Raw genomic sequence first — 27,912 nt, 5'->3', positions numbered from 1 at the left:
TTTGTCTCCATTTCCTGTCTTGGACGTTGTGTTGAATTTCGCTGTCTCCTTTTTTATGTCACTCACCTAGCTGTTTCTTCTGTTTAGACACAATGCTTTGTTCTTAACAATTGTAAATCTGACATTTTGCAAGCAAGAATATTAGTTTTTGGAAATGAGAATTATTAATTTAACTGTGTCATACAAGTTTATTATTACCATGATTTTTTAAAGAAGGTTATGTTTTCTTTGAATTGTGCCCTTTTCAGATACTGAAATATTTAATTATTCACTGGAGGTGTGAAACAGCAAGAATATCAAAGGGAGCATTGCTAGAAGGAGAGCTGGTGATTTCCATAGAAGCATTAAATTCTAAGCACCAGGCAAATACTCTTCATTGTGTAACAACTAGTAAGTGGAGGAAGAAAAAATATTGATTTCTTTGTTTTGTCATGATTTATGTTATAGTTTATTTAAAATTTTCAATTAGTCATAATGTTTTATTATGTTATTACTCCAGAGTTGTTCCATAATTAAACTTAAGTGATTATGAAATAAGTATCTGGTGATAGATTTACAAATCTGTCATACAGGAAAGGTGAGTAGGATGACTTATCAAAGGATTATTTATTTTACTGGTTTAAGTTTAGATTGCTCAGAAACAATCTAACTCCTGCTCTTGGTTTTAACCTCCTTTTTCATAGCTAAATTATATTACATTGAATTTTGTATCCTCTTTCGTTCATGTCCAGCCTTTAGGTAGCTGGAAAAGAGCCACACACACAAAAAAAGAAATTAAATGATGAATGGTGTATACTTTGATAATCCTAACTTGCAGTTAATTTGAAAATATATATCTCTTCCATTTGGCTCTTACTGTTTCATCATTTTTGCCTGTACTCTTGGAAAGCTGATGCATTGAGTGGCCCTGACACAATTAATTTTCTTGACCTTGTGAAGTGATAACTTTTTTGTCTGACTGTTGTGTGTGTGTGTGTGTGTGTGTGTGTGTGTGTGTAGGTTTATTGAAGAATACTTTGGAATGAAGTTGTCCCATCAGCCTTAGAGGAGTCACCCTGAGTCCCAGTTGAGACTGGATAGTACTTTAGGCTCTACAAGACATTTTCTCACCTGAACTGGAATGACCTGTCTTCTCTTTGTTTACCTAGCAGTAAACATCCTCAAGAGGGGTATGATAGTTTGGTTTGCTGTTACTCCGCATGAACTCCACTCTGATTGGACAGAATTCCCACCATTCGTGAGAGAGGTGGTTAGTTACATGGCTAGGGTGATATTGGTCTGCATATGGTTCTCTTAGCTTGTGCATTGATTCTGATCCAGTAAACTGTGCTCAAGGTGGCAGGGTTGATTTCACTCAAAGAAAGGGACTTGAGCCACAATAGCTTTTGGCAAGAAACTGAATTCCGTAGACATTTTGAGCCTAATGGACCTCTTCAGCCCGTCTAGTATAAGGAGCCTTTCTCTTCTGCTTATTGTCTCTTTATTATTTTTATTATTTTTTTGACAGGAGGAAAGGCAATACGTGCTAGTCATGAAACATAACATTACAGAAACATATATTATGGAAAATGAGACTCTTCAGTAATCTCACCTCTTGAGATAATTATTAATATTCAATATATATTCTTCTAGATTTTTCTATGCATATGTTCAGAGTCTTTCACCAGGTGGATAAAAAGCCAGATTGCCAGCATTCTGGGATTGAGGGATTGGGGTGGGAGGAGTGTGGGGGGGTTGTATCTTAGCATTCAATGTTTATGTTCACTCAATCCATTTGTTTTTAGTACAACTTTAGTTCCCAGCCCAGAGACCCATGCTTCTATCTTTTCAAAGAATAACCTCTCCCCAGCCCCTCACCAAGGTTAGGGAGGGCCAGTCCTTAGAAGGCTGAGTGGAGAAGGGAATCTAAAGATCTGACTACGTCTTAAATTCATTTTTTCAGCTGACTCTCCTTATTTTGGCTCCCACTCCTACTTCCAGAGGTTCCTAATATTGCCATTTTTGAGTCTTTGTTGTATAATTGGTGTTGTTTCTTCACCTTTCCCTTTTTTGGCTTATAATTCAATTTTTCAGGTCTTGAGTCTGAAATCCTTTCCCACTAGTCCTTCTGCTTTTCTGTTTCTATAATTTTATTATAATCATCTTTCTCTCTTATTCTCTATCTTTGTGGGTTTATTCCTTTAAAAAATACTCCTTTTCCATTTTATTGAGATTTCAGGAGGGAGTAAAAGTAGATGTGTATGTTCAATCTGTCATCTTTACCTGAAAGTGTGGATTGGTGTCATTGGGCTAGGGCTGGGAACTAAACCTGGGGCTGCTGTAAGAAAGTATCGCAAACCAGGTGGCTTAAAACAAAGTAAATTTATTCTCTCACAGTTATGAAGGCCAGAAACCCACAATCAAGATCTCAGCAGCGTTGGTTCCTTCTGGAGGCTCTGAGGGAGAAATCTATTCCTTATCTCTCTCCTAGCTTCTGGTAGTTGCCAGCAAGCCCTTGGTGTTTCTTGACTTGTAGATGTATTGCTCCAATCTCTGTCTCTGTCTACATGTAATGTCCTCCCTTGTGTTTGTGTCTTCACATGGCCTTCTTATAAGGACACCAATTGGATTTAGGGCCACTCTAACCCAGTATGACTTCATCTTGATGACATTTATGAAGACCCTATTTCCACGTAAGGTCATATTCACAAGTAATGGACCTTAGTTCTTCAAAATCTCTTTTAGAGGCACAAAATGCAACTCACAACAAGCCAGAAAATTTTGTTGCTGGAATGATCCATCTATGAGAGGCTGAGAGATGACTATATATTAGGTTGGCCAAAAGGTTTGTTTGTTTTTTTCTGTAAGATGGCTCTAGTAGTGTTTAGTTGTGTTTAACTTCATTCAAAACAATTTTGTTAGATTGTATTGTGACAGCTGTCATATCAGCGTGCATTTTAAAAAAACTTAGGAAAATTGGTGAATTTTTGTGTAGCCATTTTAATATCGAAGATGGAAGAAAAAAGCAACATTTTCAGCATATTATGCTTTATTATTTCAAGAAAGGTAAAAACACAACTGAAACGCAAAAAAAAAATTTGTGCAGTGTATGGAGAAGGTGCTGTGACTGATTGAATGTGTCAAAAGTGGTTTGCAAAGTTTCGTGCTGGAGGTTTCTCACTGGACGATGCTCCACGGTTGGGCAGACCTGTTGAAGTTGATAGGGATCAAATCGAGACATTAATTGAGAACAATCAACATTATAGTACACGGGAGATAGCTGACATACTCAAAATATCTAAATCAAGTGTTGAAAGTCATTTGCAGGACTTCCCTGGTGGTGCAGTGGTTAAGAATCCGCCTGCCAATGCAGGGGACATGAATTTGATCCCTGGTCTGGGAAGATCCCACATGCCACTGAGCAACTAAGCTCGTGCGCCACACACAACTACTGAATCTGCATTCTAGAGCCCGCGAGCCGCAACTACTGAGCCCACACACTCTAGGGCCCATGTGCTGCAGCTACTGAAGCCCGCGTGCAAAGAGTCCATGCTCTGCAACAAGAGAAGCCACTGCAATAAGCCCACATGCAGCAACTAAGACCCAACGCAGCCAAAAATAAATTAAAAAGAAAATCATTTGCACCAGCTTGGTTATGTTAATTGCATTGATGTTTGGGTTCCACATAAGTTAAGCGAAAAAAACCTTGACCGTATTTCCGCATGTGATTCTCTACTTGAACGTAACGAATGTTACGTTCCATTTTTAAAACTGTGACAGGAGATGAAAAGTGGGTACTGTACAATAATGTGGAATGGAAGAGATTGTGGGGCAAGCGAAATGAACAACCATCAACCACACCAAAGGCTGGTCTTCATACAAAGAAGGTGATGTTGTGTATATGGTGGGATTGGAAGGGAGTCCTATATTATGAGCTCCTTCCAGAAAACCAAACGATTAATTCCAACAAGTACTGCTCCCAGTTAGACCAACTGAAAGCAGCACTCTGAAAAGCGTCTGGAATTAGTCAACAGAAAATGCATAATCTTCCATCAGGATAACGCAAGACCGCATGTTTCTTTGATGACCAGGTGAAAACTGTACAGCTTGGCTGGGAAGTTCTGATTCATCCGTTGTATTCACCAGACATTGCACGTTCAGATTTCCATTTATTTCGGTCTTTACAGAATTCTCTTAATGGAAATTTCAATTCCCTTGAAGACTGTGAAAGGCACCTGGCCCAGTTCTTTGCTCAAAAAGATAAAAAGTTTTGGGAAGATGGAATTATGAAGTTGCCTGAAAAGTGGCAGAAGGTAGTGGAACAAAACGGTGAATACGTTGTTCAATAAAGTTCTTGGTAAAAATGAAAAATGTCTTTTATTTTTACTTAAAGGCTGAGGAAATTTTTTGCCAGCCCAGTAGTTTTTCCTATCAGTAATTGTTGAAGGCTTTTACAAATATTATTACTGCAGTGTTTCCCAAAATGTGTGCTACAGGATGTTTATATAAATTATGAGAAAGGAGTTATGCAGTGATCTAAACTTGAGGAATGTGGGTTAAAATCAAATGAGTTTCGTTACTTTAGATCTTCTCAGAACCTTTAATATGCAAGCACGGACTGTGAATCTTTAAAAATGGGCTGTAGTATATAGCATTTCCCAAACATATTTGACCTCGTAGCTTTTTAAAAAATCATCTTCTGTTCTATAAAGAGAATTTGGGGGAATGCTGTTGCTTTAAAAATATGTGTTCTGTCTTCTTTGCATTTGAAGGGTAGCACTTTATTTAATACAGAAAGATTAGAAGCATAGCTGAAAATTTGGGGCTGGGTTGGGTGTGGAGCAGGCAGAATGATTGCTCTCCCTGCACATGTTCACCCAAAGTGACCCATTTTCAACAATTGTTGATATGATACTTGTTAAAACTAAGAAAGGTTGTTAGAGGCAGTTGAGAAACATCATGGACACACTGTGAGACATACAGTTTGTGGTTTGTTTCTTGTTGATATTCTAGCTCCTCACTAATCACTGGTGTCAGCCTGCTACCACCTTCCATCCCTGTCCCAATCACAATCACCCACTCCTTTAGGTCAGAATCAGTGTATACCTGTGAGGAACACTAAGTTTAAAAAAAAAAAAGATTGTTAAATATCCTATGCTACCTGGGCTCAAGCCTTTTGAAATATGTATCATTTATCCAGAATCATTCAAAATCTGGAGATCTAGAGCAATGCTATCTGATAGAACTTTTTGTGATGATGGAAATGTTCTTTATGATGTTCAGTGCCATAGCCATTAGCCACACTTGGCTATTGAACACTTGAAATGTGGCTAGTGTGACTGAGGAACGGAGTTTCTCATTTGATTTAATTTAGTTAAATTTATAAATAGCCTCATGTAGCTAGTAGCTACTGTATTGGACAGCACACATTTAGAGAATGGTATTGCCTCTCACCCTAGATCAGTGGTTCTCAACCTTTTTTCCCTGCCCGAAGAATACATATTCCTTGAGGGATAGACATATTTCCATTGGTTCTTGTAGCAGTGATTCTTAGATTCTTAACTCTGGGGTCGCATCACTCTGGGGGAAGGCATGTTCTATTCGGGGGAAAAAAAGGCCTCCAGGTGATTCTGATCTTTTCCCCCCTCTTAGGTGCCTGCTTCATCCCTTACCCTTTTACCCTGAAGAATTATTGCTCTAAGTGCCTGAATGTTCAGATTTAGAACTCTAGGTACAGATAATTCTTACCTGATAGTCTAGTAAAGAGTAATTTACTAAAGAGTAAATTGGTTAAGAGAAAGGCCAAAAATTTTAATTGAATCTCATACTGGAATATGAGTTATTGGCATGATATACTCTGGTTACTAGCAACAGTCTATGGTCTTCTATGATCCTTTTCTATCAGGAATAGTAATATCCAAAGACGCAGCCCTGGTGTTTAATATAGGTAAAAAGAGTTGCTATTTGGTTCTCATCTCTAAGAAGTTATTCTGCCCCTGAACAGTTGTAGCCTCATAATACTTCTTTGGTGCCTCCATTTTTACTGAATTCATTACTGGTGACCATCTTTTAATGTTCTGTATCTATAAACAGTGATTTCAGGCTCCCATATGATTCTTTAGATGAAATCCATTGAATTGCTTTATTTATGATACTTCTTTGTATTCTGTTTCTTACAGTTGCTTCTGCAGGAAGCATTTTTGGCGGTTTGGTCCTCAAGAAGTTCCTAAAAGGTAAAGAATTACCCAACTTCCACAAGATTAAATCTCTTCCTGTTAATAAATTTGGTATTTTCTGAAACAAACTTAACATATACTCAAAGATAGAGTTGTCAGATTTAGCAGATAAAAATACTGGACACTCAACTTTGAATTTCGGATAAACAATGAATACTTTTTTAGTATATTTGCATGTTCCATGCAGCAGTTTATCCTGTAATTTATCTGAAATTCCTGCTGAAAGATGATCTATAAAATTGTACAGATACAGGAAAATTGTATAGACCTAAGACAAGATGCCTAGGTCACTGTAGCTTCTCTGAATACTCCCTATACAACCTCAGGCAGAATTTTCCCAGATGTAAAATACAATTTTTAGTAAAGTATTTGTTCCCATCTACCTCAAAGAAATAATATATGGAGAATGCTTTTACTATAAAAGATTTTGACTGGTATTAATACTGTTTTCCACATGCCAAGGTTTATGGTTTAGGAGTTTTCAGTGACCTTAGTTTTAGAAGCTCTTCTTTCCTTTGATTTGAGAATAATCTAAAACCAAAGGACATACATACATTATTTTAAGGATACCAAAATGATTTGAGAACCATTGTGCTTTCATTTTTATCTTTTATGGTTGTATGGCTTGTAAATATTATCTAATGGGTCTGTCTTTTCCTAATGAGTGGTTAATTTACAAATTTTAGAAAACAATTTTTTAAAAGAAACTTTCCCCAACTAAACCTGGAATATAAGTAGATTGTGGTGGGTTTTTTTTTTTAACTTTTTATTTTATATTGGAGTACAGTTAATTAACTGTGGTGGGTTTTTTTTGACGTATGTTTGTCACTGCTTTAAGAAAATATGCTATATATTAAATATAGAAACAATCAAAAAGCTACATTAGAAGGGTATAATGTTATAAAGTAAATGTTTGTGAAATGTATTACCATTGGACTTTTTTAAATAGCAGGGTTTCTTAATGCTTTTTAAAATACAATCAATTTAAAATTTTAATTTATACCCAAATTTCCAGCAACTCAATTACTGCATAAGCCAAAGTACCTTCCTTTATCTTGGTCTTATCAAAGAAAAGAAGAAACTATTTTTTTGCAACTCACAATATGAAAGACTAAAGACATAAACATATAGGAAACAATTCTACCTTTTGAAACTTCTTATTTGAAGTAATTTTTAGTTTAAGCATGGGGATTTAAAAGTGCTTGCTTGTTAATTTAAGGGTCTTCAGGTGTATTCCCTTTCGCCTATGAAATTGTCTTGGCCCTCTGAATCTACCTTCCAGCCGTCTGTACACTGGATTCTTAATAAACCTCAGCTTTTTGCTCTGTGGTCCTAATTTGTTTAGCTTCTGCTTGGCGTGCACACATTTAAAAGCAGTAATTGTGGAGGAAAAGTAATAAAACAAAAAATAGAAAATTTTTTTCTTAGCTCCATAACAGATGTTCTGTGGGAGCTTGGGTAGAATGTTCTCCCTGTAGTAATAATCAAAATGATGATTTATTGAGCATTTACTATGTGCTGAGCTTTGTGCTTGACACAGAGGGGTTACAGTGGTGAACATGATAGATTTGGTTTCTCCCCTTAATGCCATGTTTAAGATATCTTAATCATCTAATTATACTGCCTCCCAAAGCCTATGCCTGGAAGAAAGAGAGAATCAGCTTACTGTCCTGGAGAGTTTGCTGCAATTCTAAGACTTTTAGAAAATCTGAATTCAACTTTAAGAATCATGAGTTGACTGCCTCAAAATCATCTAGTCTATTTATCAATCTTTAGTTCTCTTCCTGTTTGGATTATGCCATTGAGATGATGCAAAGAGTGGAAAGGCATTCTTAATGCCACTGCTCCAGTTAAATGTGTGAAGGTGCTTTGAAAGAAATGAAAATTCATAAAAATAAAAGGGAATATGTTATTAACTCTAGGGAGGAGATAGGAATATTTCCTGCAACTTAAACCTAAACTGCACAATGAGTGGTTAGATCATACATAGTGCTGCTTCGTAGACTAATATTTGTGAAAGTGCTTTGAAAAAAGTGAAAAGCCATGTAAGTACAAAGAAATGGTTTTATTATCATTGTTAATACTAGGGAGAAGGTATTGAGTATAGTTTATGGAATAACCACCTATTTATTATGCTAATACAAACTTTAGACAGTTTGTGTCATGTTGACTTAGTTTTAATTTGTTATTTTAAAAGCTCAAAGCAATTTTGTGCATATTTATTTAGTCTATTTTCATATCCTTGTGATGAAGTGGAGGTGGCTAACCTTTTGTACAAAGAGGAAGTAGTGCACGTCAAATACACAATAAAAATTGAGTCATTTGCTCATAGTCAATCACATTTAGTAACCAGCTTTAGCCTGTCTTCTCTCTAGCTGTTAGGGCTCATGATATTAACTTCCACTTAATAATGCTATTTATTCTTACTAATTAGTAACAAAAATGACTCAGTGAAGCTCACAAAGGAAACTGTCCAAGACTAAGATTTGAATTCCTTAGCTCCCTGACTTATGTACCATTAATTATGCCTTTATTACTATTGTTATTTATTTAGCATTCCTATAACATTATTAGCAAACTGCTTTGAATTGGTCCATTCACAAATCTTTACACTGTTTAATTAACTTCATCAGGAAGTCTCTGGTGGCTGATTCATTAACCATCAGATTTCCCAGTGCTAAAGAATTACGTATCTGTACAAAATTAATATGCCTCTGAATTCAGTTTGTTAGCTCTGTCATCCTCTTCATTGCTCAGTTGATTTCTTTCAATGCCTAAAAAGAGGTCTGCCCTCTCTTTAGGGGAACTGTACTGTTGTAGAGCCATCCAGCTTCAGTTTTCTTTACTCTTCAGTCTATTCTATCAGAGTTGTATCAAGGTACTTTTTCTCTGGATCTGGACCACTTCAGATCAGTTCCTAAACAAACAGGCTCATATTTCTGGGTGTTTTATTTATGCTGGATTAATAAATGATGACCAAGATAATCTCCCTGTTTTTCTACCTCTCTAACGGTTTATGTTCTTTTTAAGTTTTCTTTTGTCTTTGGTACCTGTTTGAACTTTTGTCCAGTAAACCTTTATTGAACCCCTACCTTGCCACAAGAAAGTTATAGTGAGAGGTACCTCTGAAAATAAAATGCAGTGTGATAAGTACCATAGTGCTTCTTTGGTAACACAGAGGATATTCCCTAAAGTTCAGTCACCAATATGCCTTTCTTCCCTTTATCATTCTGCATCATTATTCTACGTTTACTTCAGATATCTTCTACTTTTAAGGCTTTAACTATCATTTCTATGTTGATGAGACTTTTTTTGTCTCTATCTCTAATGTGTTTCCAGCTTTGATTGTCAATTGGACTATTCCATTTGAGGGTTCCTCTGGAATATCATGTGCAACATGTCTAAAATAGGGTTCATTTTCTTAAACTAACTTGCTGTGTAATCTCCATTCCTTTCAGTGATACTAACATTTTCATAATTCTCCAGGCTTAAAATTTTTGGCTTTTTTTGAGGGAAAGGGGAGGCCTCTCCTTTTCTTTTCTCCATTATCTAATGTAATTGAATTTTTGGTTAATTTTGCTTTTATAGTGTAGAATTATTATTTATTAAATTATATATTAATTTAAACAAAGCTTTATGTTCCTCCCTTAATGATTCCCAATTGCTTATTAGAATAAAACACCTCAGACCTGATTTGAGGTCCTCTGTCAATTAGAATAATCTTCTGCACTTTGAAGGATGATGCTCATTAAGATAGATAAATTCTTATGTGTTTAAAAATTTTCATTCCTTTATATTAACATATGTACTACTATTCTGCATCATATAGTTATCCATTTATGTAGAAATCCATTTACATATTCATTTGTTATCCATTTATGTAGAACTAATTCTATCATAAATATCTATTTGGTGAAATGGGATAGTTTTAGCTTGTCCTTCTTGCCCAGATCTTGAAGCTACTTCCTAACATGTCCTTACTTTAGTGAAGAAAAGAAGGAAAAGAAAGGGTAGAAGAGAGTGATGAGATGGAGGAATATGAAAAAAGCCATATATATATAGGTCTTCATTTATTTCACTGTTTTTTTGTCTCTCCTAGTCATATTATTTTTACTTGTTTTTTAGTCTTATTTTAAATATCTCCTCATTCCCATGTTTATTTTTATTTATTTATTTAAAATGTTGAGCCTTCTTTTAATTTATTTATTTTTATTTTTGGCTGTGTTGGGTCTTTGTTTCTGTGCAAGGGCTTTCTCTAGTTGTGGCAAGTGGGGGCCACTCTTCATCGCAGTGCGCGGGCCTCTCACTGTCGCGGCCTCCCTTGTTGCAGAGCACAGGCTCCAGACGCGCAGGCTCAGTAGTTGTGGCCCACGGGCCCAGCTGCTCCGCGGCACGTGGGATCTTCCCAGACCAGGGCTTGAACCCGTGTCGCCTGCATTAGCAGGCAGATTCTCAACCACTACGCCACCAGGGAAGCCCTCCCATGTTTATTGACAGAATTTAACGCTTTACTAAAATACAGTTTGGCTAATCATTTAAAAAAATGTTCATGTATTTTTCCCAAGTAAGAAAATTTACAACCTTTGTTTTCTTCAAAAGACTAGATAGGAATACCAACCCTTGAAAGTGGGGAAGACAGTTTTGCTGTTGATGTATGGTTACATAGTTATGATAGTTCAGCTTTTGCCTCCAAAATGGCATCAGGGAGATTTCAAAAGAAAAATATTTAGTTTTGTCCCTTTTGTTAATTTGTTGGGAATGGAAATCAGGAGTTGTGCTTTTCATACATTAGAGAGATTGATGTGTCCAGGCTTCCTCAACATTGAGTGAAAAACTCACAATGGTGAACTCTTGGATGTCTGACTTAATATATATTTTTAAAATCTGAGATTCTCATAGTCAAAAATTTAAAATCTATTATAATTTTCTATCTTACAAGATCAACAACTCTAAATCTCACTACTTATCTAACACTTTTTCTCCTGGGAGCTCGTTTTGTAGACATGACCTAATTCTCGAGAGGTAGGTCAGACATAAGTTATCACCATTTCTGTTTCAGAGATGAGGAAACTGAGACTTACCTCAGTCTCCGATATTAAGTTTAGAAGTAAGGGAAGAGTCTGGGGACTTAGGTCATTGGTTATCCTGTGAGTCCACACTTAACCCTCACGCTTTTGATAAATTCTAAATAGTCTCTTGCTGCTAAATTTGCATAACACATGGCAAGATTTTATAAAGAGAAGATTGACTGAAGATCAAGAGAAGTTAAAATAAATGAATTTGTCTTCTTTTGTTTCTTTAATATTTAAATATGCCCTTTATTGGTTTGAGGAGGTTCTCTTTTAGTCCTGGCTTGCTGAGAGTTTTTATTAGGAATGGATGTTGGATTTTATCGAATGTTTTTATGCATTTATTGAGAAGATCATATGATTTTTCTTTTTTAGGCTGTTAATATGGTGAATTACATTGATTTTCAAATGTTAAACCAACTTTACATTTCTGGGATAAATCCCAGTTGACCATGATGCATTATGTATCCTTTTTATGTATTGTTGGATTTGATTTGCTGACATTTTATTTATTTATTAAAAAAAATTTTTTTTTAATAAATTTATTTATTTTGTTTATTTTTAGTTTTGGCTGTGTTGGGTCTTTGTTGCTGCGCGCAGGCACGTGGGCTTCTCATTGTGGTGGCTTCTCTTGTTTTGGAGCACGGACTCTAGGTGCATGGGCTTCAGCAGTTGTGGCTCACAAGCTCAGTAGTTGTGGCTCGCAGGCTCTAGAGCGCAGGCTCAGTAGTTGTGGCGCACGGGCTTAGTTGCTCCACAGCATGTGAAATCTTCCCGGACCAGGGCTCGAACCTGTGTCCCTTGCATTGGCAGGCGGATTCTTAACCACTGCACCACCAGGGAAGCCTGATTTGCTGACATTTAAAAAATAATTTTTCCATCTGTGTTCATAAGAGATATTTGTAGTTTTCTTTTCTTGTAATGACTTTGTCTTATTTTGGTATCAGAGTAATGCTGACTTTATAAAATGAGTTAGGATGTATTCTCTGTTCTTCAATTGTCTAGAAGAATTTCTGTGGAAGGTATTATTTCTTCCTTAAATATTTGGTACAATTAATCAGAGGAAGCCATCCAGGCCTGATTTTTCCTTTGTGAGAATATTTTAACTACAAATTCAATTTCTTTGATAATTATAGGGCTATTCAGGTTATTTTGTTTTTTTGAGTAAGTGTGGGTAGTTTGTACCTTTCAAGGAATTTGTCCATTTCATCTAAGTTGTTAAATTTATTGGCATAAAATAGTTCATAATATACCCTTATTATCCTTCCAGCACTTGTAGAGTCTCTAGCAATATCACCTCTCTCACTCCTGATGTTGGTGGCTTATATTTGTTCTCTCTCTCTTTTTTTTTTTTTGCGGTACGCGGGCCTCTCACTGTTGTGGCCTCTCCAGTTGCGGAGCACAGGCTCCGGACGTGGAGGCTCAGTGGCCATGTCCCACGGGCCCAGCCGCTTGGCGGCATGTGGGGTCCTCCCGGACCAGGGCACGAACCCGCGTCCCCTGCATCGGCAGGCGGACTTTCAACCACTGTGCCACCAGGGAAGCCCTGTTCTCTCTCTTAGTTTCTCACTTTCTCTTTCTTTAATCAGTCTCGCTAGAACCATATTCTTTCTGTTGTATTCTATTTCATTGATTTTCACTCTGGTCTTTTATTCTTTCCTTTCTTCTGCTTGTTTTGGATCTCTTTTGCTTTTCTGTTTCTAGTTTCTTAAAGTGGAAGCTGTAATCATTGATTTGAGACCATTCTTTTTTACGCTGAAGTCATGATATTCTTTTTTTTTTTTTTTTTTTTTTTTTTTTTTTTTTTGCTGTACGCGGGCCTCTCACTGTTGTGGCCTCTCCCGTTGCGGAGCACAGGCTCCGGACGCGCAGGCTCAGCAGCCATGGCTCACGGGCCCAGCTGCTCCGCGGCATGTGGGATCTTCCCGGACCAGGGCACGAACTCGTGTCCCCTGCATCGGCAGACGGACTCTCAACCACTGCGCCACCAGGGAAGCCCCATGATATTCTTTTAAATAGTTCTTTTAATAGTTCTAAAGTTTTAAAATTATATTTAATTATTATTATAATTATAATTAATCTAGAGTTTATGTTTATTTATGATACAAGTTAGGAATCTAATTTAAATCTTTTCCTTTCCCCAATAATTTGTGTTATTATTCTTTCATAAACTAGGGCTCTATATATGCTTGGATCTGTTTCTGGGTGCTCTAGTCTTCATGTCTGTCCCTAGGCTGGTATCATAGAGTCTTATTTCCTAAAGCTTTAGAATTAATCTTGTTGTATGATAGGGCAAATCCCCCCTCCTTATTTTTTTCCAGAATTGCCTTTGTTTTTTTTTTTTTTTTTTTTGCGGTACACGGGCCTCTCACTGTTGTGGCCTCTCCCGCTGCGGAGCACAAGCTCCAGACGCGCAGTCCCAGCGGCCATGGCTCACGGGCCCAGCCGCTCCACGACATGTGGGATCTTCCCGGACCGGGGCACGAACCCGTGTCCCTTGCATCGGCAGGCAGACTCTCAACCACTGCGCCACCAGCGAAGCCCTGCCTTTGGTTTTTAAAACCATTATCTTGCTTATGAAGTTTTTAAAAAATTTATTTATTTTTGGCTGCTTTGGGTCTTCGTTGCTGTGCGCGGGCTTTCTCTAGTTGAGGCGGGCGGGGGCTACTCTTCTTTGTGGTGCGCGGGCTTCTTATTGCGGTGGCTTCTCTTGTTGTGGAGCACAGGCTGTACGCACATGGGCTTCAGTATTTCTGGCATGTGGGCTCAGTAGTTGTGGCTCCCGGGCTCTAGAGTGCAGGCTCAGTAGCTGTGGCGCACAGGCTTAGCTGCTCCGCGGCATGTGGGACCTTCCCGGACCAGGGCTCGAACCCCTGTCCCCTCCATTGGCAGGTGGATTCCCAACCACTGCACCACCAGGGAAGTCCCGCCTATGAATTTTATAGTTAGTTAAGTTCCATGAAAAATCTTATTGTGATCTTGATTGTTATTATTCTGAATTTGTAGGTTAATTTGGTAGCAATTAGCATTTTTATAGTATTAAGTGTTTCTGTGAGTTGATATACTTTATCATTTATTTAGATCTTCTTTTTCTTAAAAAAGTATGTTATTTAATTTTAATTGTCACAACTGGGAGGTAGGCCCTATAATCTCCAGTATATAGATTCTAGAGAATAAGGAAATTTCCCAAGAGCACCTGGCTAGTAAAGCTGAAGCCTGCCTGACTCCAGAAGCCATTTTGCTAGATTTTATTATTTGTTTGAAATATTTTCTTATCTCCCTATGGTCTGGGCCATGTAACTTGCTTGGGCCAGTGAAATGCAAATGGAAGTAATATGCACCACCTCCCAGGAAAAGCTTTAAGAGCCAGTGTGTTTTTCGGTCATAGCTCCTTTTCTTCTGCTATGAGGCTAGGATGCCTATGATGGAAGGTGCTCCTTTAGCCTGGATCCTGCTTTGGAATGACTGCTTTTTGTGCTTGCCTGGCATGCTGCAACCTCTTAATTGGTTTCTAGAGTTCTCAAAAAGGCAATTTGATATTGTTGTTAAGTTTGGTATCTCCAAGGGAGAGTGAGGGCCTGAGACTTGCTCTTCTGCCATCTTGCTGACGTCTTTCCTATTTAGATCTTCTTTTATGTTAACACTTCTTTATGTTAACACTTCTTTTCATAAGTCCTAGACATCTTTTGTTGTATTTATTCCTAATGTCTTATAGTTTTTATTGCTATTGTGAGTGGCATTCATTTTTTCAATATTACTGACCCAACTGTTAAAATTTTGATAATTTATCTGTAGGTTCTGTTGGATCTTCTATAAGGACAATCAAAGCATTTCTAAATTCTTACCGTTTTTTTCTTTTCATTTTCACTTCTTTTATGGCTTATTTCTTTTCCTTGTCATATTGCATTAGATAGAACAATATTAGTATTGGGTAGAAGAGCACAGGTGATATTAGACATCTGTGTCTTGCCTTCCCTCAATGATATTACTTAAAATTCTACCATACAGTAAGATTTTACAATAGTTTTTTGTTTTTTTTTTTTTTTTTTTTTTTTTTTTTTGCCGTACGCGGGCCTCTCACTGTTGTGGCCTCTCCCGTTGCGGAGCACAGGCTCCGGACGCGCAGGCTCAGCGGCCATGGCTCACGGGCCCAGCCGCTCCGCGGCATGTGGGATCTTCCCGGACCGGGGCACGAACCCGTGTCCCCTGCATCGGCAGGCGGACTCTCAACCACTGCGCCACCAGGGAAGCCCTACAATAGTTTTTTGATATTTGCTCCTTGTCAGGTTAAGGAATTTCTCTTCTATTCTTAATTTGCTAGTAGTGTTTGTTATAAATGAGTACTGTATTTTCAAAAGTGCTTTTTCTACATCTTTTGGGATTATGATATGTTTTTTAAAGTTTTTAATCTATTAATATGATGAGTTATGGTGATAGACTTTCTGATAAGAAACACCCTTGCTGGTTGTATCACAATTTCATTATATAATTGTTACATATCCTGGATTTAACTTTTGCATCTATATTCCTAGTGAGATTGGTTTATATTGTCCTTGTCTTATTTTGGTACAAGATTATACTAGCTTTGTAAAATGAGTTGAGTAGGTTTATCCATTTCTGTTCTCAAAGTTTTTGTATCTGTTCTCTGAAAATTTGGTAAAACTACCCTGTAAAAAAATCATTTGAGGGCTTCCCTGGTGGCGCAGTGGTTGAGAGTCCGCCTGCCGATGCAGGGGACATGGGTTCGTGACCTGGTGCAGGAGGATCCCACATGCCGCAGAGCAGCTGGGCCCGTGAGCCATGGCCACTGAGCCTGCGTGTCCAGAGCCTGTGCTCCGCAACAGGAGAGGCCACAACGGTGAGAGGCCCGCATACCGCAAAAAAAAAAAAAAAAATCATTTGAACCTGGTATTTTGGGGGTGTGGGAGTTGAAGAAGGAATTATTTTTGATAACCAACTTGCTTTCTTTAATAATGTTTGGCTTGTTAAGTTTTCTATTTCTCCTAGAGCCAATTTTGGAAATACAGTTGATCCTTGAACAACATGGGGGTTGGGCCGCCGACCCCACACACAGTCGAAAATCTGCGTACTGTTATCTCTGCCTCAAAAACAAATGAATTGATAAATGACTCACCCAAGGGCAGGAAGTTGAAACAGTTTGGATAGAATCAGGACTCAAACCCTAGTTCTTTTGATTCCACATATTGTGATCTCTAATCAGACACAAACTTTTCCCCACACTTAAAGATCTGTAAAATGAAAACGCAGGTGCTATAGTTATTGAAAAAAAAATCAGCATATAAGTGGACCCGCACAGTTCAAATGTGTTGTTCAAGGGTCAACTGTATATATATATTAAAAAAGAAAAATGCATGTGCGCACACACACACACATACATTATCCCTTATTCCTTTTAATTCATTAATCCAGTACGTATTTATTGAGCACCTGCTATGTGTTCGGCATTTCATCTTAGTTTTCAGATTAATTGATGTGAAGTTATTTATAGTATTCTTAAAAAATTTTTTTTAATTATTTTTTTTAGCTGCTGGTTGGGTCTTTGTTGCTGCACGTGGGCTTTCTCTAGTTGCGGCGAGCGGGGGCTACTCTTCGATGTGGCATGGGGACTTCTCATTGTGGTGGCTTCTCTTGTTGCAGAGCACGGGCTCTAGGTGCGCAAGCTTCAGTAGTTGCAGCATGCCGGCTCAGTAGTTGTGGCACATGGGCCCTAGAGCGCGTGGGCTTCAGTAGTAGCGGCATGTGGGCTCATGGCTTGCAGGCTCTAGAGTGCAGGCTCAGTAGTTGTGGCATGTGGGCTTAGTTGCTCTGCGGCATGTGGGATCTTCCCGGACCAGGGATCGAACCCATGTCCCTTGCATTGGCAGGCAGATTCATAACCACTGCACCACCAGGGAAGTCCTATAATATTCCTTTATCATTTAAAAATATCTGTACTCTTACCTCTTTGGGGTTTCTTATGTTGTTTTTGCGCCTTCTCTTTTTCTTGATGGTGGTAATGATAACACTAATAGCAAACATTTCATTTTAAGCACAAAAAGGGGCTTCCCTGGTGGCGCAGTGGTTGAGAGTCCGCCTGCCGATGCAGGGGACATGGGTTCGTGCCCCGGTCCGAGAAGATCCCACATGCCACGGAGTTGGCTGGGCCCGCGAGCCATGGCCGCTGGGCTGGGCCTGCGCGTCCGGAGCCTGTGCTCCGCAATGGGAGAGGCCACAACAGTGAGAGGCCTGCATACCAAAAAAACCCCAAAAAATGAAACAAAAACAAAAAAACCTAAACACAAAAAGGTTAAGTAACTTGTTCAAAGTCACAAATCTATTAAGTGATTGAGTGGGTTATATGAACCCAGACAGACTGGCTCCAGAGGCTATGTCTTAACCACTATTCCATAGTATTTTGGTCTACTATACAGTATTCTGTTTTGCTAGAGGTTTGACTATGTATTAACTTTTCAGATAATCAACTATTTATTTATGCTCAATGAATGAATAGATACTAATTTCCCTCTTTCTTTGACAACTTCTCACTTCACTCTCATACCACAAGTTGAAGAAATCTGTAGCCTGTATCATTTTTGGTGGTTGAGTTGTTGAGGTTGTGTGACGAGGTAAGTGTAGGCTTGGAAGAATGATCATGTTTTTCTTCCTCCATTTTCAATCTACATCCTTTTTTTTTTTTTTTGCGGTACACGGGCCTCTCACTGTTGCGGCCTCTCCCGTTGCGGAGCACAGACTCCGGATGCGCAGGCCCAGCAGCCATGGCTCACGGGCCCAGCCACTCCGCGGCACGTGGGATCTTCCCAGACCGGGGCACGAACCCGTGTCCCTTGCATCGGCAGGCGGACTCTCAACCACTGTGCCACTAGGGAAGCCCCAATCTACATCTTTTTGTTTGGGGTAGTATGAGGCTCAGGTGCATGTTCCTTTGTTAGGTACTTGAGTGACCACACCTTTGTTGACTGGCTTGCTTGGCTGGGCGAGCCAACTGGATATGCAGTAATGGCCACTAGTCTCTCTGCTTTTTGAGGGAGTAAATGAAGATTTGACACAGTGTTTCTGAAAGTTTGCTGATTCTCCATTATAATGTCCTGCTTTCTATTTCCTTCTCTAAAGCATGTCTGGGGTTGTTTTATAATGTGGAAATGATTAGCCAATTTAACTAATGACATCAAGCCACAGAGCCAACCAAAGAACTTTTCATCTTTTGGCTTAATTAGCCTCATTCTTTAAAATGTTTGGTATTACTATTGTTACTTTATTCACTGGTTAAAGGCAAGAAAACCAAATAATTACTGGTTTGCTGAGTCTGTTGGGAAACAACAACAAAGAGCCGGATCTCAACTTTTGCCATCATCAGAGAAATTATTTTTAAATGGTACTTTTTGTTATAGAAGCAATATAGCCCATTTTAGAAAATTAAGGGAAAATAGGGAAAAGGAAAAAACTTCTCACAAACTTTTCCGCCATGTATTTTTAATATAGTTGTAATCACAATATATACACAGTTTTGTCCTACTACTTTTTTTTCACTTAACGTGTCAGCATTTTTCATGTTATGACAGTCTTCTAGTCATTATTTTTAATGGATAAGTTGTCCATAAGAAGATATATCATAAATTAAGTAACCATTTTATATTTTTAGGCTTTTAGGCTTCTTTCTTTTTTCCCATTACTATGAATAGCAATATACTGTAGAGGTTAAGAACTCATACTGTGTATCCTTGAGCAAGTTATTTGATCTTTTGAAAAATACCTACCTCATAAAGCTGTTTTGAGGATTAAATGAGGTAATACACATAATGTATGTGGCATAGTGGTTATTCTGAGTGCATAGTTCTCAATAAGTGCTAATTAATGTTAATGTCTCTGAGATGAGTACCTTAATGCATATAGCTTTTTACTTAATTGAAAAATTTAGGACTAATTTCCTGAAGTAGATTTAAGTTGATTAAAGTCTATATTTTTATGGCTCTTGAAATTGCTTTTTAGAAAGTTGTATCATGTAATAGTAGCATTTGTATATGAGGATATTAACTTCCTGTACTTTGCTAGCATTAGGAATTTCAATTACTTAAACTATTTTAGCCAATTTACTAGTTAATTAACAGGTGTATAGTTTTAATTCATATATTTTTGAAACTTTTTATAAGTTTTTACTATCTGTACTTTCTTTTTTCTGAACTTTTTCCATGTTTTTAGGGAAAAACTTCTAAGATGAAGTTTAAAATAAATTCAGCCATTAGCTCTGTGCTATGCTCTGAATGTTTGTGTCCCCCCCAAATTCATATGTTGAAATCCTAATGGCCAATGTGATGGTATTAGGAGATGGGACCTTTGGGAGGTGCTTAAGTCATGAGGGTGGAGCCCTCACAAATGGGATTAATGCCCTTATAAAAAAAAGAACTGACAGAGTTCTCCAGGTTCTTCTGCCATATGAAAATACAATTAGAAATTTGTAGTCCAAAAAAGAGCCCAGAACCCGACCATGCTGGCAGTATGATCTTGGACTTCCAGACTCCAGAACTGTGAGAAATAAATTTCTGTTCTTTATAAGCAATTCAATCTGTCTTATTTTGTTATAGCAGCCCAAAGGGACTAAGATACTGTGTAAATTGTATTTCTAGGCTTGACACTATGATGTACAAATCATTGAGATTCAGTTTCTCTGTTATAATGCCATTTTGTTTCAAGATGCACAGTTGGCTATGGAATGATAGGTCTAATGTAATGATTTCCTAAATCTCATTTTTTTCTAATACTCTACTGATACAAGAATATCACTATGGATGTTCTTTTTTTTTTTATAAATTTATTTGTTTATTTTTGGCTGCGTTGCGTCTTCATAGCTGTGCGCGGGCTTTTTGTAGTTGCGGCGAGCAGGGACTACTCTTCGTTGCAAGGCACGGGCTTCTCATAGTGGTGGCTTCTCTTGTGGAGCACGGGCTCTAGGCACGCGGGCTCAGTAGTTGTGGCATGTAGGCTCAGTAGTTGTGGCTTGAGGGCTCTAGAGCGCAGGCTCAGTAGTTGTGGCACACGGGCTTAGTTGCTCCACAGCATGTGAGATCTTCCCGGACCAGGCTCAAACCCATGTCCCCTGCATTGGCAGGTGCATTCTTAACCATTGTGCCACCAGGGAAGTTCCCAGCGTGGTATATTTTTTTATTTTTCACTTTGAGTAAGAATTTTCTTATCTCACAAGGTCTTTAAGAATATCATTTAAAAAGCATAGTAGAGGTTCTAGCCAATGTAACAAGGCAAGAAAAATAAGTACAAGGCATAGAAGTTGGAAAGGCAGAAGTAAAACAGTCTTTATTTTTAAATGATATAATTTTTTTAATGTACAAAATCCTAGGGAATCTACAAAATAAATATTAGAAGAAATATGTGAATTTAGCAAGGTCACAGGATACATGGTAAATATACAAAAAGATTTTTGTTTTTGGCTGTGTCACGTGGCTTGTGGGATCTTAGTTCCCTGACCAGGGATTGAACCCAGGCCCTGGCAGTGAAAATGCCAAGTCCTAACCACTGGACCACCAGGGAATTCTCCCCAAAGTTTTTTTTTTATACTAGCAGCTAACAATTGTAAAATAAAATTTATAAATTGTTCCATTTATAATAGCATCAAAAAATATGAAACACGTAGGGATAGATTTAATGTAAAAAGTAAAAGCTCTTTGCTGAAAACTATAAAACATTGACAAGAGAAATTAAACAATAAATGGAGAGATATATCATGTTTATAGACTGGAAAGTTCAGTATTGATAAGATGTCCATTCTCCCCAAATTGATCTATGGAGTCAACACAATCATAATATCAGCAGACTTTCTGTAGAAGTTCACAAACTGGTTAAAAATTTTACATGAACTGATAAGCAGTTATAACAAGCTTGCAGGATACAAGGATAATATACAAAAGTCTATTGGTTTCCTATATGCAAGCAATGAACAAGTGGAATTTTAAATTAAAAACACATTACCATTTACATTAGCACCATAAAAAAGAAAATACTTAGATATAAAGCAAAAAAAAAAAAAACCCACAAAAACCCAAAACCTATGTATAAGAGCTATATGAGGAAAACTATAAAGCTCTGATGAAATATATCAGAGAAGAACTAAATAAATGGAGAGATGTTCCATGTCATAGATAGGAAGATTAAATATTGTCAAGGTGTCAGTTCTTCCCAACTTGATGTATAGATCCAGTGCAATCCAAATAAAAATTCCAGCAAGTTATTTTGTGAATATCAACAAAATGATTCTAAAGTTTACATGGAGAGGCAAAAGACTCAGAGTAGCCAATTCAATATTAAAGGAGAACAAAGTCAGGGGACTGCTACTATGTGACTTCAAGACTTATGAAGCTACAGTAATCAGGACAGTGTGATGCTGGTGAAAAAATAGACAAATAGATCGATGGAACAGAATAGAGATCCCAGAAACAGGGCCCAGAACAGAAAGAATAGAGAGCCCACATAAATATAGTCAACTGATCTTTGACAAAGGAGGACAGGCATTAGTTTTTTCAACAAATGGTACTGGAACAACTGGACATCCACATGCAAATAAATAAACAAATAAATAAAAGAATCTAGACACAGATGTTACACCTTCATAAAAATTAATGAAAATGGATCATAAACCTAAATGTAAAACACAAAACTATAAAACTCCTAGAAATTAATATAGGAGAAAACATAGATGACCTTGGGTATAAAGATGACTTTTTAGATACAACATCAAAGGCATGATCCATGAAAGAAATAATTGACAAACTGGGCCTCATTAAAATTAAAAAGTTCTGCTCTGTGGAAGACAATCTCAAGGGAGTGAAAAGGCAAGTCACAGACTGGGAGATAATATTTGCAAAAGACATATCTGATAAAGGACTGTTATCCAAAATATACAAAGATCTCTTAAAATTCAACAATAAGAAAACAATCCAGTTTTTAAAAAATGAGCAGAAGACTTGAACAGGCACCTCACCAAAGAAGATATACAGATGGCAAGTAAGCATATGAAAAAGTGCTCCACATTATTATGTCATTAGAGACATGCAAATGAAAACGAGATACCACTACACACCTATTAGAATGGCCAAAACCCATTGACAACACTGGCAACAAATGCTGACAAAGATGTGGAGCAATAGGAGCTCTCTTTCATCGCTGCAGCCACTTTGGAAGGCAGTTTGGCAGTTTCTTATGAAAGTAAACATATTCTTAACATACGATCCAGTAATCGTGCTCCTTGGTATTTACCCAAATGAATTGAAAACTTAAGTCCATAAATGGGAGTATGGATATATGAGAACTCTCTGTACTTTTCCTCAATTTTTCACTCAAGACTGCTCTAAAAAATAAGCATTATTAATTTTTTAAAAATAGGAAAATATATGGAAATGAAAAGGAGCCAGAAACAGGCTCATATGTATATGGTTATTTGATTTTTTAAAAAAAAATAAAGGCACCAAAGCAATCCATCAAGGAAAAGAAAGTCTTTTCAACAAATGTTGCTGGAATGACCATATGTCTATAAGGAAAAAAAATGAACCTTGACATCTACTGCAGATCACACACAAAAATTAGAGATGGAAGATAGACCTAAAAATAAAAGCTAAGAAGATTCTTGAAGAAAACAAAGGAGAATATCCTTTAACCTAAAAGTAGGCAAAATCTTAGGGCATAGAAATAAGTAACCATAAAAGAAAAAAATTGATAAACTTCATCAAAATAAAAAACTTTGCTCATCAAAAGACATTAAGAAAGTGAATATGTTAACCATAGTTGTGAGAAAATATTTGCAAAACATGTCTGGCAACAGGCTTTTATCCATAATATCCATAATATTAAAAAAAGCTTCTAAAACTTAATAATAAAAAAAAGACACCCTGGGCTTCCCTGGTGGCGCAGTGGTTGAGAGTCCACCTGCCGATGCAGGGGACACGGGTTCGTGCCCCGGTCCGGGAAGATCCCACATGCCGCAGAGCGGCTGGGCCCGTGAGCCATGGCCGCTGAGCCTGCGTGTCCGGAGCCTGTCTGTGCTCCGCAGCAGGAGAGGCCACAACAGTGAGAGGCCCGCGTACCCCCCCCCAAAAAAAGACATCCTGATTGAAAAAAAACAAAAACAAAAACAGGCCAAACACTGCACACCTACTAGGATAGCAGTGATGACGAAGACAGTGATGATGATGATTATGGGAGGAGAATGGGAAGTTGAGTGAAATAGGTGAAGGGGATTAAGAGGTACAAACTTCCAGTTATAAGATAAATAAGTCACGGGAATGTAATGCACAGCATAGGAAATATAGTCAGTAATATTGTAATAACCTTGTATGGTGACAGAATGTTACTAGACTTATTGTGGTGATCAATTTGTAATGTGTATAAATTCAAATCACTATGTTGTATGCCTGAAACGAATATAATATTGTATGTCAACTATACTTCAATAAAAATGAATAATAAAGAAAATAACAAATGTTGACAAGTATGTGGTGAAACTGGAACCTTTGAACATTGTTGCTGGGAATGTAAAATAATTCAGCCACCATGGAAGAAAGTTCGGGAGTCCCTCAAAAAGCTAAATATAGAATTGCCACATAATTCCACTCCTATGGATATGCCTAAAGGAGTTGAAAGTGGGGATTTAAAATAGATACTTGTACGCCAGTGTTCATTGCAGCATCATTCACAATAACCCAACGGTGGAAGCAACCCAGTGTTCATCAATTTATGAATGAATAGACAAATTGTGATATATATATATATATATATATGAATATTATTCAGCTATGAAAAGGAATGAAGTTCTGATATGTGTTACAACATGGATTAACCTTGAAAACATTATGCTAAGTGAAATACGCCAGACACAAAGGACAAGTAATGTATGATTCTACTAATATGAAGTATCTAGAATAGGCAAATTCATAGAAGCAGAAAGTGGATTAGAGGTTACCAGAGATGGGAAGGGGGGAGAATGGGGACTTACAGCTTAATCGTCGCAGAGTTTCTGTTTGGGATGATGAAAAAGTTTTAGAAATAGATAGTGGTGATGGTTGTACAACATTGTGAGTGTAATTAGTGACACTGAATTGTATACTTTAAGATAGTTAAATTGGCAAATTTTGTTATATGTATATTTTACCACAGCTTAAAAACTAATAATGTAATATACCCCCAAACCACTGAATTGTACACTTTAAATGGATGAATTGTATGATATGTGAATTGTATCTCAATAAAGCTATTTTTTTCTTTCTTTTTAAAAAATATTTATTTATTTATGTATTTGGTTCGCCAGGTCTTAGTTGTGGCATGTGGGATCTTGGTTGCCACGTGCGGGATCTTTTAGTTGTGGCATGTGGGCTCTAGTTCCCGGCCAGGGATCGAACCAGGGTCCCCTGCAATGGGAGTGTGGAGTCCCAACTGCTGGACCACTAGGGAAGTTCCAAATCTATTTTTTTTATTAGTGGGCCAAAGGTTTGAATAGATACTTCACAAAAGAAAGTATCTGAATGGCCATTAAGCACATGAAGAAGTGCTTACCATCATCAGTCACCAGAGATTGTAAATTAAATTCACAATCCACCAGAATAGCTAAAATTAAAAAACGCCAGATGTTAGCAAGGATGTAGAACAATCAGATCTCTGATATAATGCTGGTGGGAGTGTAAAATAGTACAACCACTTTGGAAAACTGTTTGACAGTTTCTTATGAAGTGAAACATATATCTATGCCATGACCCATCAATTTCATTTCTAGGTATTTACCCAAGAGAAATGAAACTGTTTGTCCAAAACAAGATTTACACCAGCTGTTCATAGCAGCTTTATTAAAAATAGCCAAAAACTGGAAAAATCCAAATGTCCAACAAGAGAATGGATAAATAAGTTGGGTGTATACATGTAATGGAATGCTAGTCAGGAATAAAAAGGAATGAATTACGGGCATACCTTGGATATTTTGCAAGTTCAATTTCAGACCACTCTGATAAAAAAAAGCCTCAATAAAGCAAGTCACACGAATTTTTTGCTTTCCCAGTGCATATAAAAGTTATGTTTACACTATACATAGTCTATTAAGTATGCAACAGCATTATGTCTAAAAATATACACACCTTAATTTTAAAATATTACTAGCAAATGCTAACCATCATCTGAACCTTCAACTAGTCATAATCTTTTTGCAGTAGTACAATAACATCAAAGATCACTGATCACAGAGCACCATAACATAATAATAATGAAAAAGTTTGAAATACTGCAAAAATTATCAAAATGTGACACAGACACTAAGTAAGCAAATGCTATTGGAAAAATGGCACCAATAGACTAGCTCCATGCAGGGTTGCCACAAACCTTCAATTTGTAAAAAAAAATACAGTATCTGTGAAGTGCAATAAAGTGATGAAACAATAAAATGAGATATGCCTGTGCATTAATCTCACAGACATTATGCTGAGAAAGAAAATGGGCACAAAAGAATCACTGTATATGGATTTCATTTATATAAAGTTCAAGAACAGTGAAACTAAACTAATGAAAAAACTTTTAAATGATTGCCTCTGAAAGGAAAGAAAGGAAAGGAAAGGAAAGAAAGGAAAGCTGTTCTTTACAGGTACAATGCCTCTGAGAAGTGTTCACTGAGAAAAAAGCAATTAGGAATTTTCTGGGATGATGGAAATGTTCTGTACCTTGATGCAGCATGAGTTACCTGGTTATACCCCTATTCGTCAAAACTCTGCAAGTTGTACACTGAAGATTTGTGCATTATATTGTATGTAAAGTTTACCTAAATAAAAGAACTATAAACAAATGTTGAAATCTAGTTAGTAGGTTTGCTTTGCAGAGATAAGGTTTAACAATTCTGAAACTACTTCCTGTGTATTCTAGCTTGATAAATTGAGTAAATATATTGAGATTAATAGGAACGTGATTTTTCAGTGTTGGATAAAGAAGTTACAAGTATGGAAAGGGGGCAGACTAAAATGCAATTAAAATGCAATGGAATTAGAACTCATGGTTCCAACTGTATAGTATATATTACATATGATAGATAAATATAGAAGCATAGAGATGTGTGTGTATCCTAGCTTTGTCTGTTGAGAGAGCCTAGAAATAATAATATCCCGATAGCAATTGCTTAGCTCTCAAATCTTGGTTTCCAACCACCCTTCTCCACTAAAAAGAACTAGAACTCCTTGGGGAAAGCACTGATTCCAGGATTGGGGTAGGGAGAATACAAGATGAGCCTAGAATATCCTTGATTTTAATTTTAAAAAAATTTTATTTTATTTATTTATTTTTGGCTGCATTGGGGCTTTGTTGCTGAGTGCGGGCTTTCTCTAGTTGTGGCGAGTGGGGCTACTCTTCATTGTGGTGCGTGAGCTTCTCATTGTTGTGTCTTCTCTTGTTGTAGAGCATGGGCTCTAGGCACGTGGGCTTCAGTAGTGGTGGCTTGTGGGCTCTAGAGTGCAGGCTCAGCAGTTGTGGCACACAGGCCTAGTTGCTCCACGGCATGTGGGATCTTCCCAGACCAGGGCTCGAACCCGTGTCCCCTGCATTGGCAGGTGGATTCTTAACCCCTGTGCCACCAGGGGAAGCCCCCGTATCCTTGAAATTAAGGAATTCCTTGAAGGTGATGTGGACAGACGCACAAGCCAGCTTGAAGGGACTTCCATTCACCAAATATGGGACAATAATATAGGGTAAATAATGATAGTAAGAGATTATAACTCAGTGAATAAAATAAGAACACATGACTCCATACTGATTTAAATAAATAAGGAGAAAGGAAAGCTGTTCTTTACAAGTAGAATGCCAATAAGTGTCGAAAAGATAAAGGACTTAGGAGATCATCAATGGATGCTAACACTAATGAGTGCAACTTTAATGAGGAACAGATACATAATTTGTGGAGATTACTTTGAAAATATTTATCAATTACAAGGGGAAAATACTAACTTTTGCAGTAAAGGAATCTATGGGACACGTTAACCAAAAGATCAAAGTTAACATCACCAATGTTGGAACAAACTGTTATCATATGCTTCCTGATATGTGCTGAGAAGGACACAACATCACTTTTGTGGTATTTCTGCAAAAATTGCATAACCTGAATATTTTAAGGAACAAGCAGATGATCCAATTTGAGGGATATTCTATAAAAAAATTGGTCTGAACTCTTCAAAAATGTCAAGACCAGGAAAGGCAGAGAAATAAAGGAGAGTTAAGACTGAAAACTAAATGTAATGTGCAATACTGGATTGAAATCTGGGCCAGGAAAAGATAGCTATAGAGGACATTATTAAGATAATGGCTGAAATTTGAATATGGACTATGGATTAGATAATAATACTATATACATTCATACTAAACTTCCTATTTTGATAATTATACTGAGATTATATGAGACTTTCTTCTTAGAACATAAGCACTGAATTATTTTAGGGATAAAGGTGCACAGTGTCTCCAGTTTATTCTCAATTGGTTCAAGAAAAAATATGCATACATACACACACAGAGAAAGGGAAAGAAGATAAAGCAAATGTGTCAAAATATACAATTTCTAAATCTGGGTAAAGGGTATATGAGAGTTTCTG

At 37.3% G+C, this 27,912-nt stretch overlaps 1 protein-coding gene across 1 annotated transcript in view; it reads left to right on the top strand.

The window, feature by feature from the left end:
* The window catches only part of TOP6BL (TOP6B like initiator of meiotic double strand breaks), a gene marked incomplete at its 5' end in the record, with an annotated part of 98,226 nt that overhangs the window by 1,763 nt on the left and 68,551 nt on the right, over positions 1–27,912 (top strand). The window contains 2 exons of the mRNA XM_079709586.1: positions 249–390; positions 6,159–6,212. Of these exons, the coding sequence (XP_079565712.1) occupies positions 249–390; positions 6,159–6,212 (196 nt within the window). The remainder of the gene's footprint in view (positions 1–248; positions 391–6,158; positions 6,213–27,912) is intronic.

The sequence above is a fragment of the Hyperoodon ampullatus genome (genome assembly GCF_949752795.1).
Source record: "Hyperoodon ampullatus genome assembly, chromosome: 7".
NCBI lineage: Eukaryota > Metazoa > Chordata > Mammalia > Artiodactyla > Ziphiidae > Hyperoodon > Hyperoodon ampullatus.
Note: the sequence above shows the minus strand (reverse complement) of the source record. Positions and strands in the feature narration are given on the sequence as shown.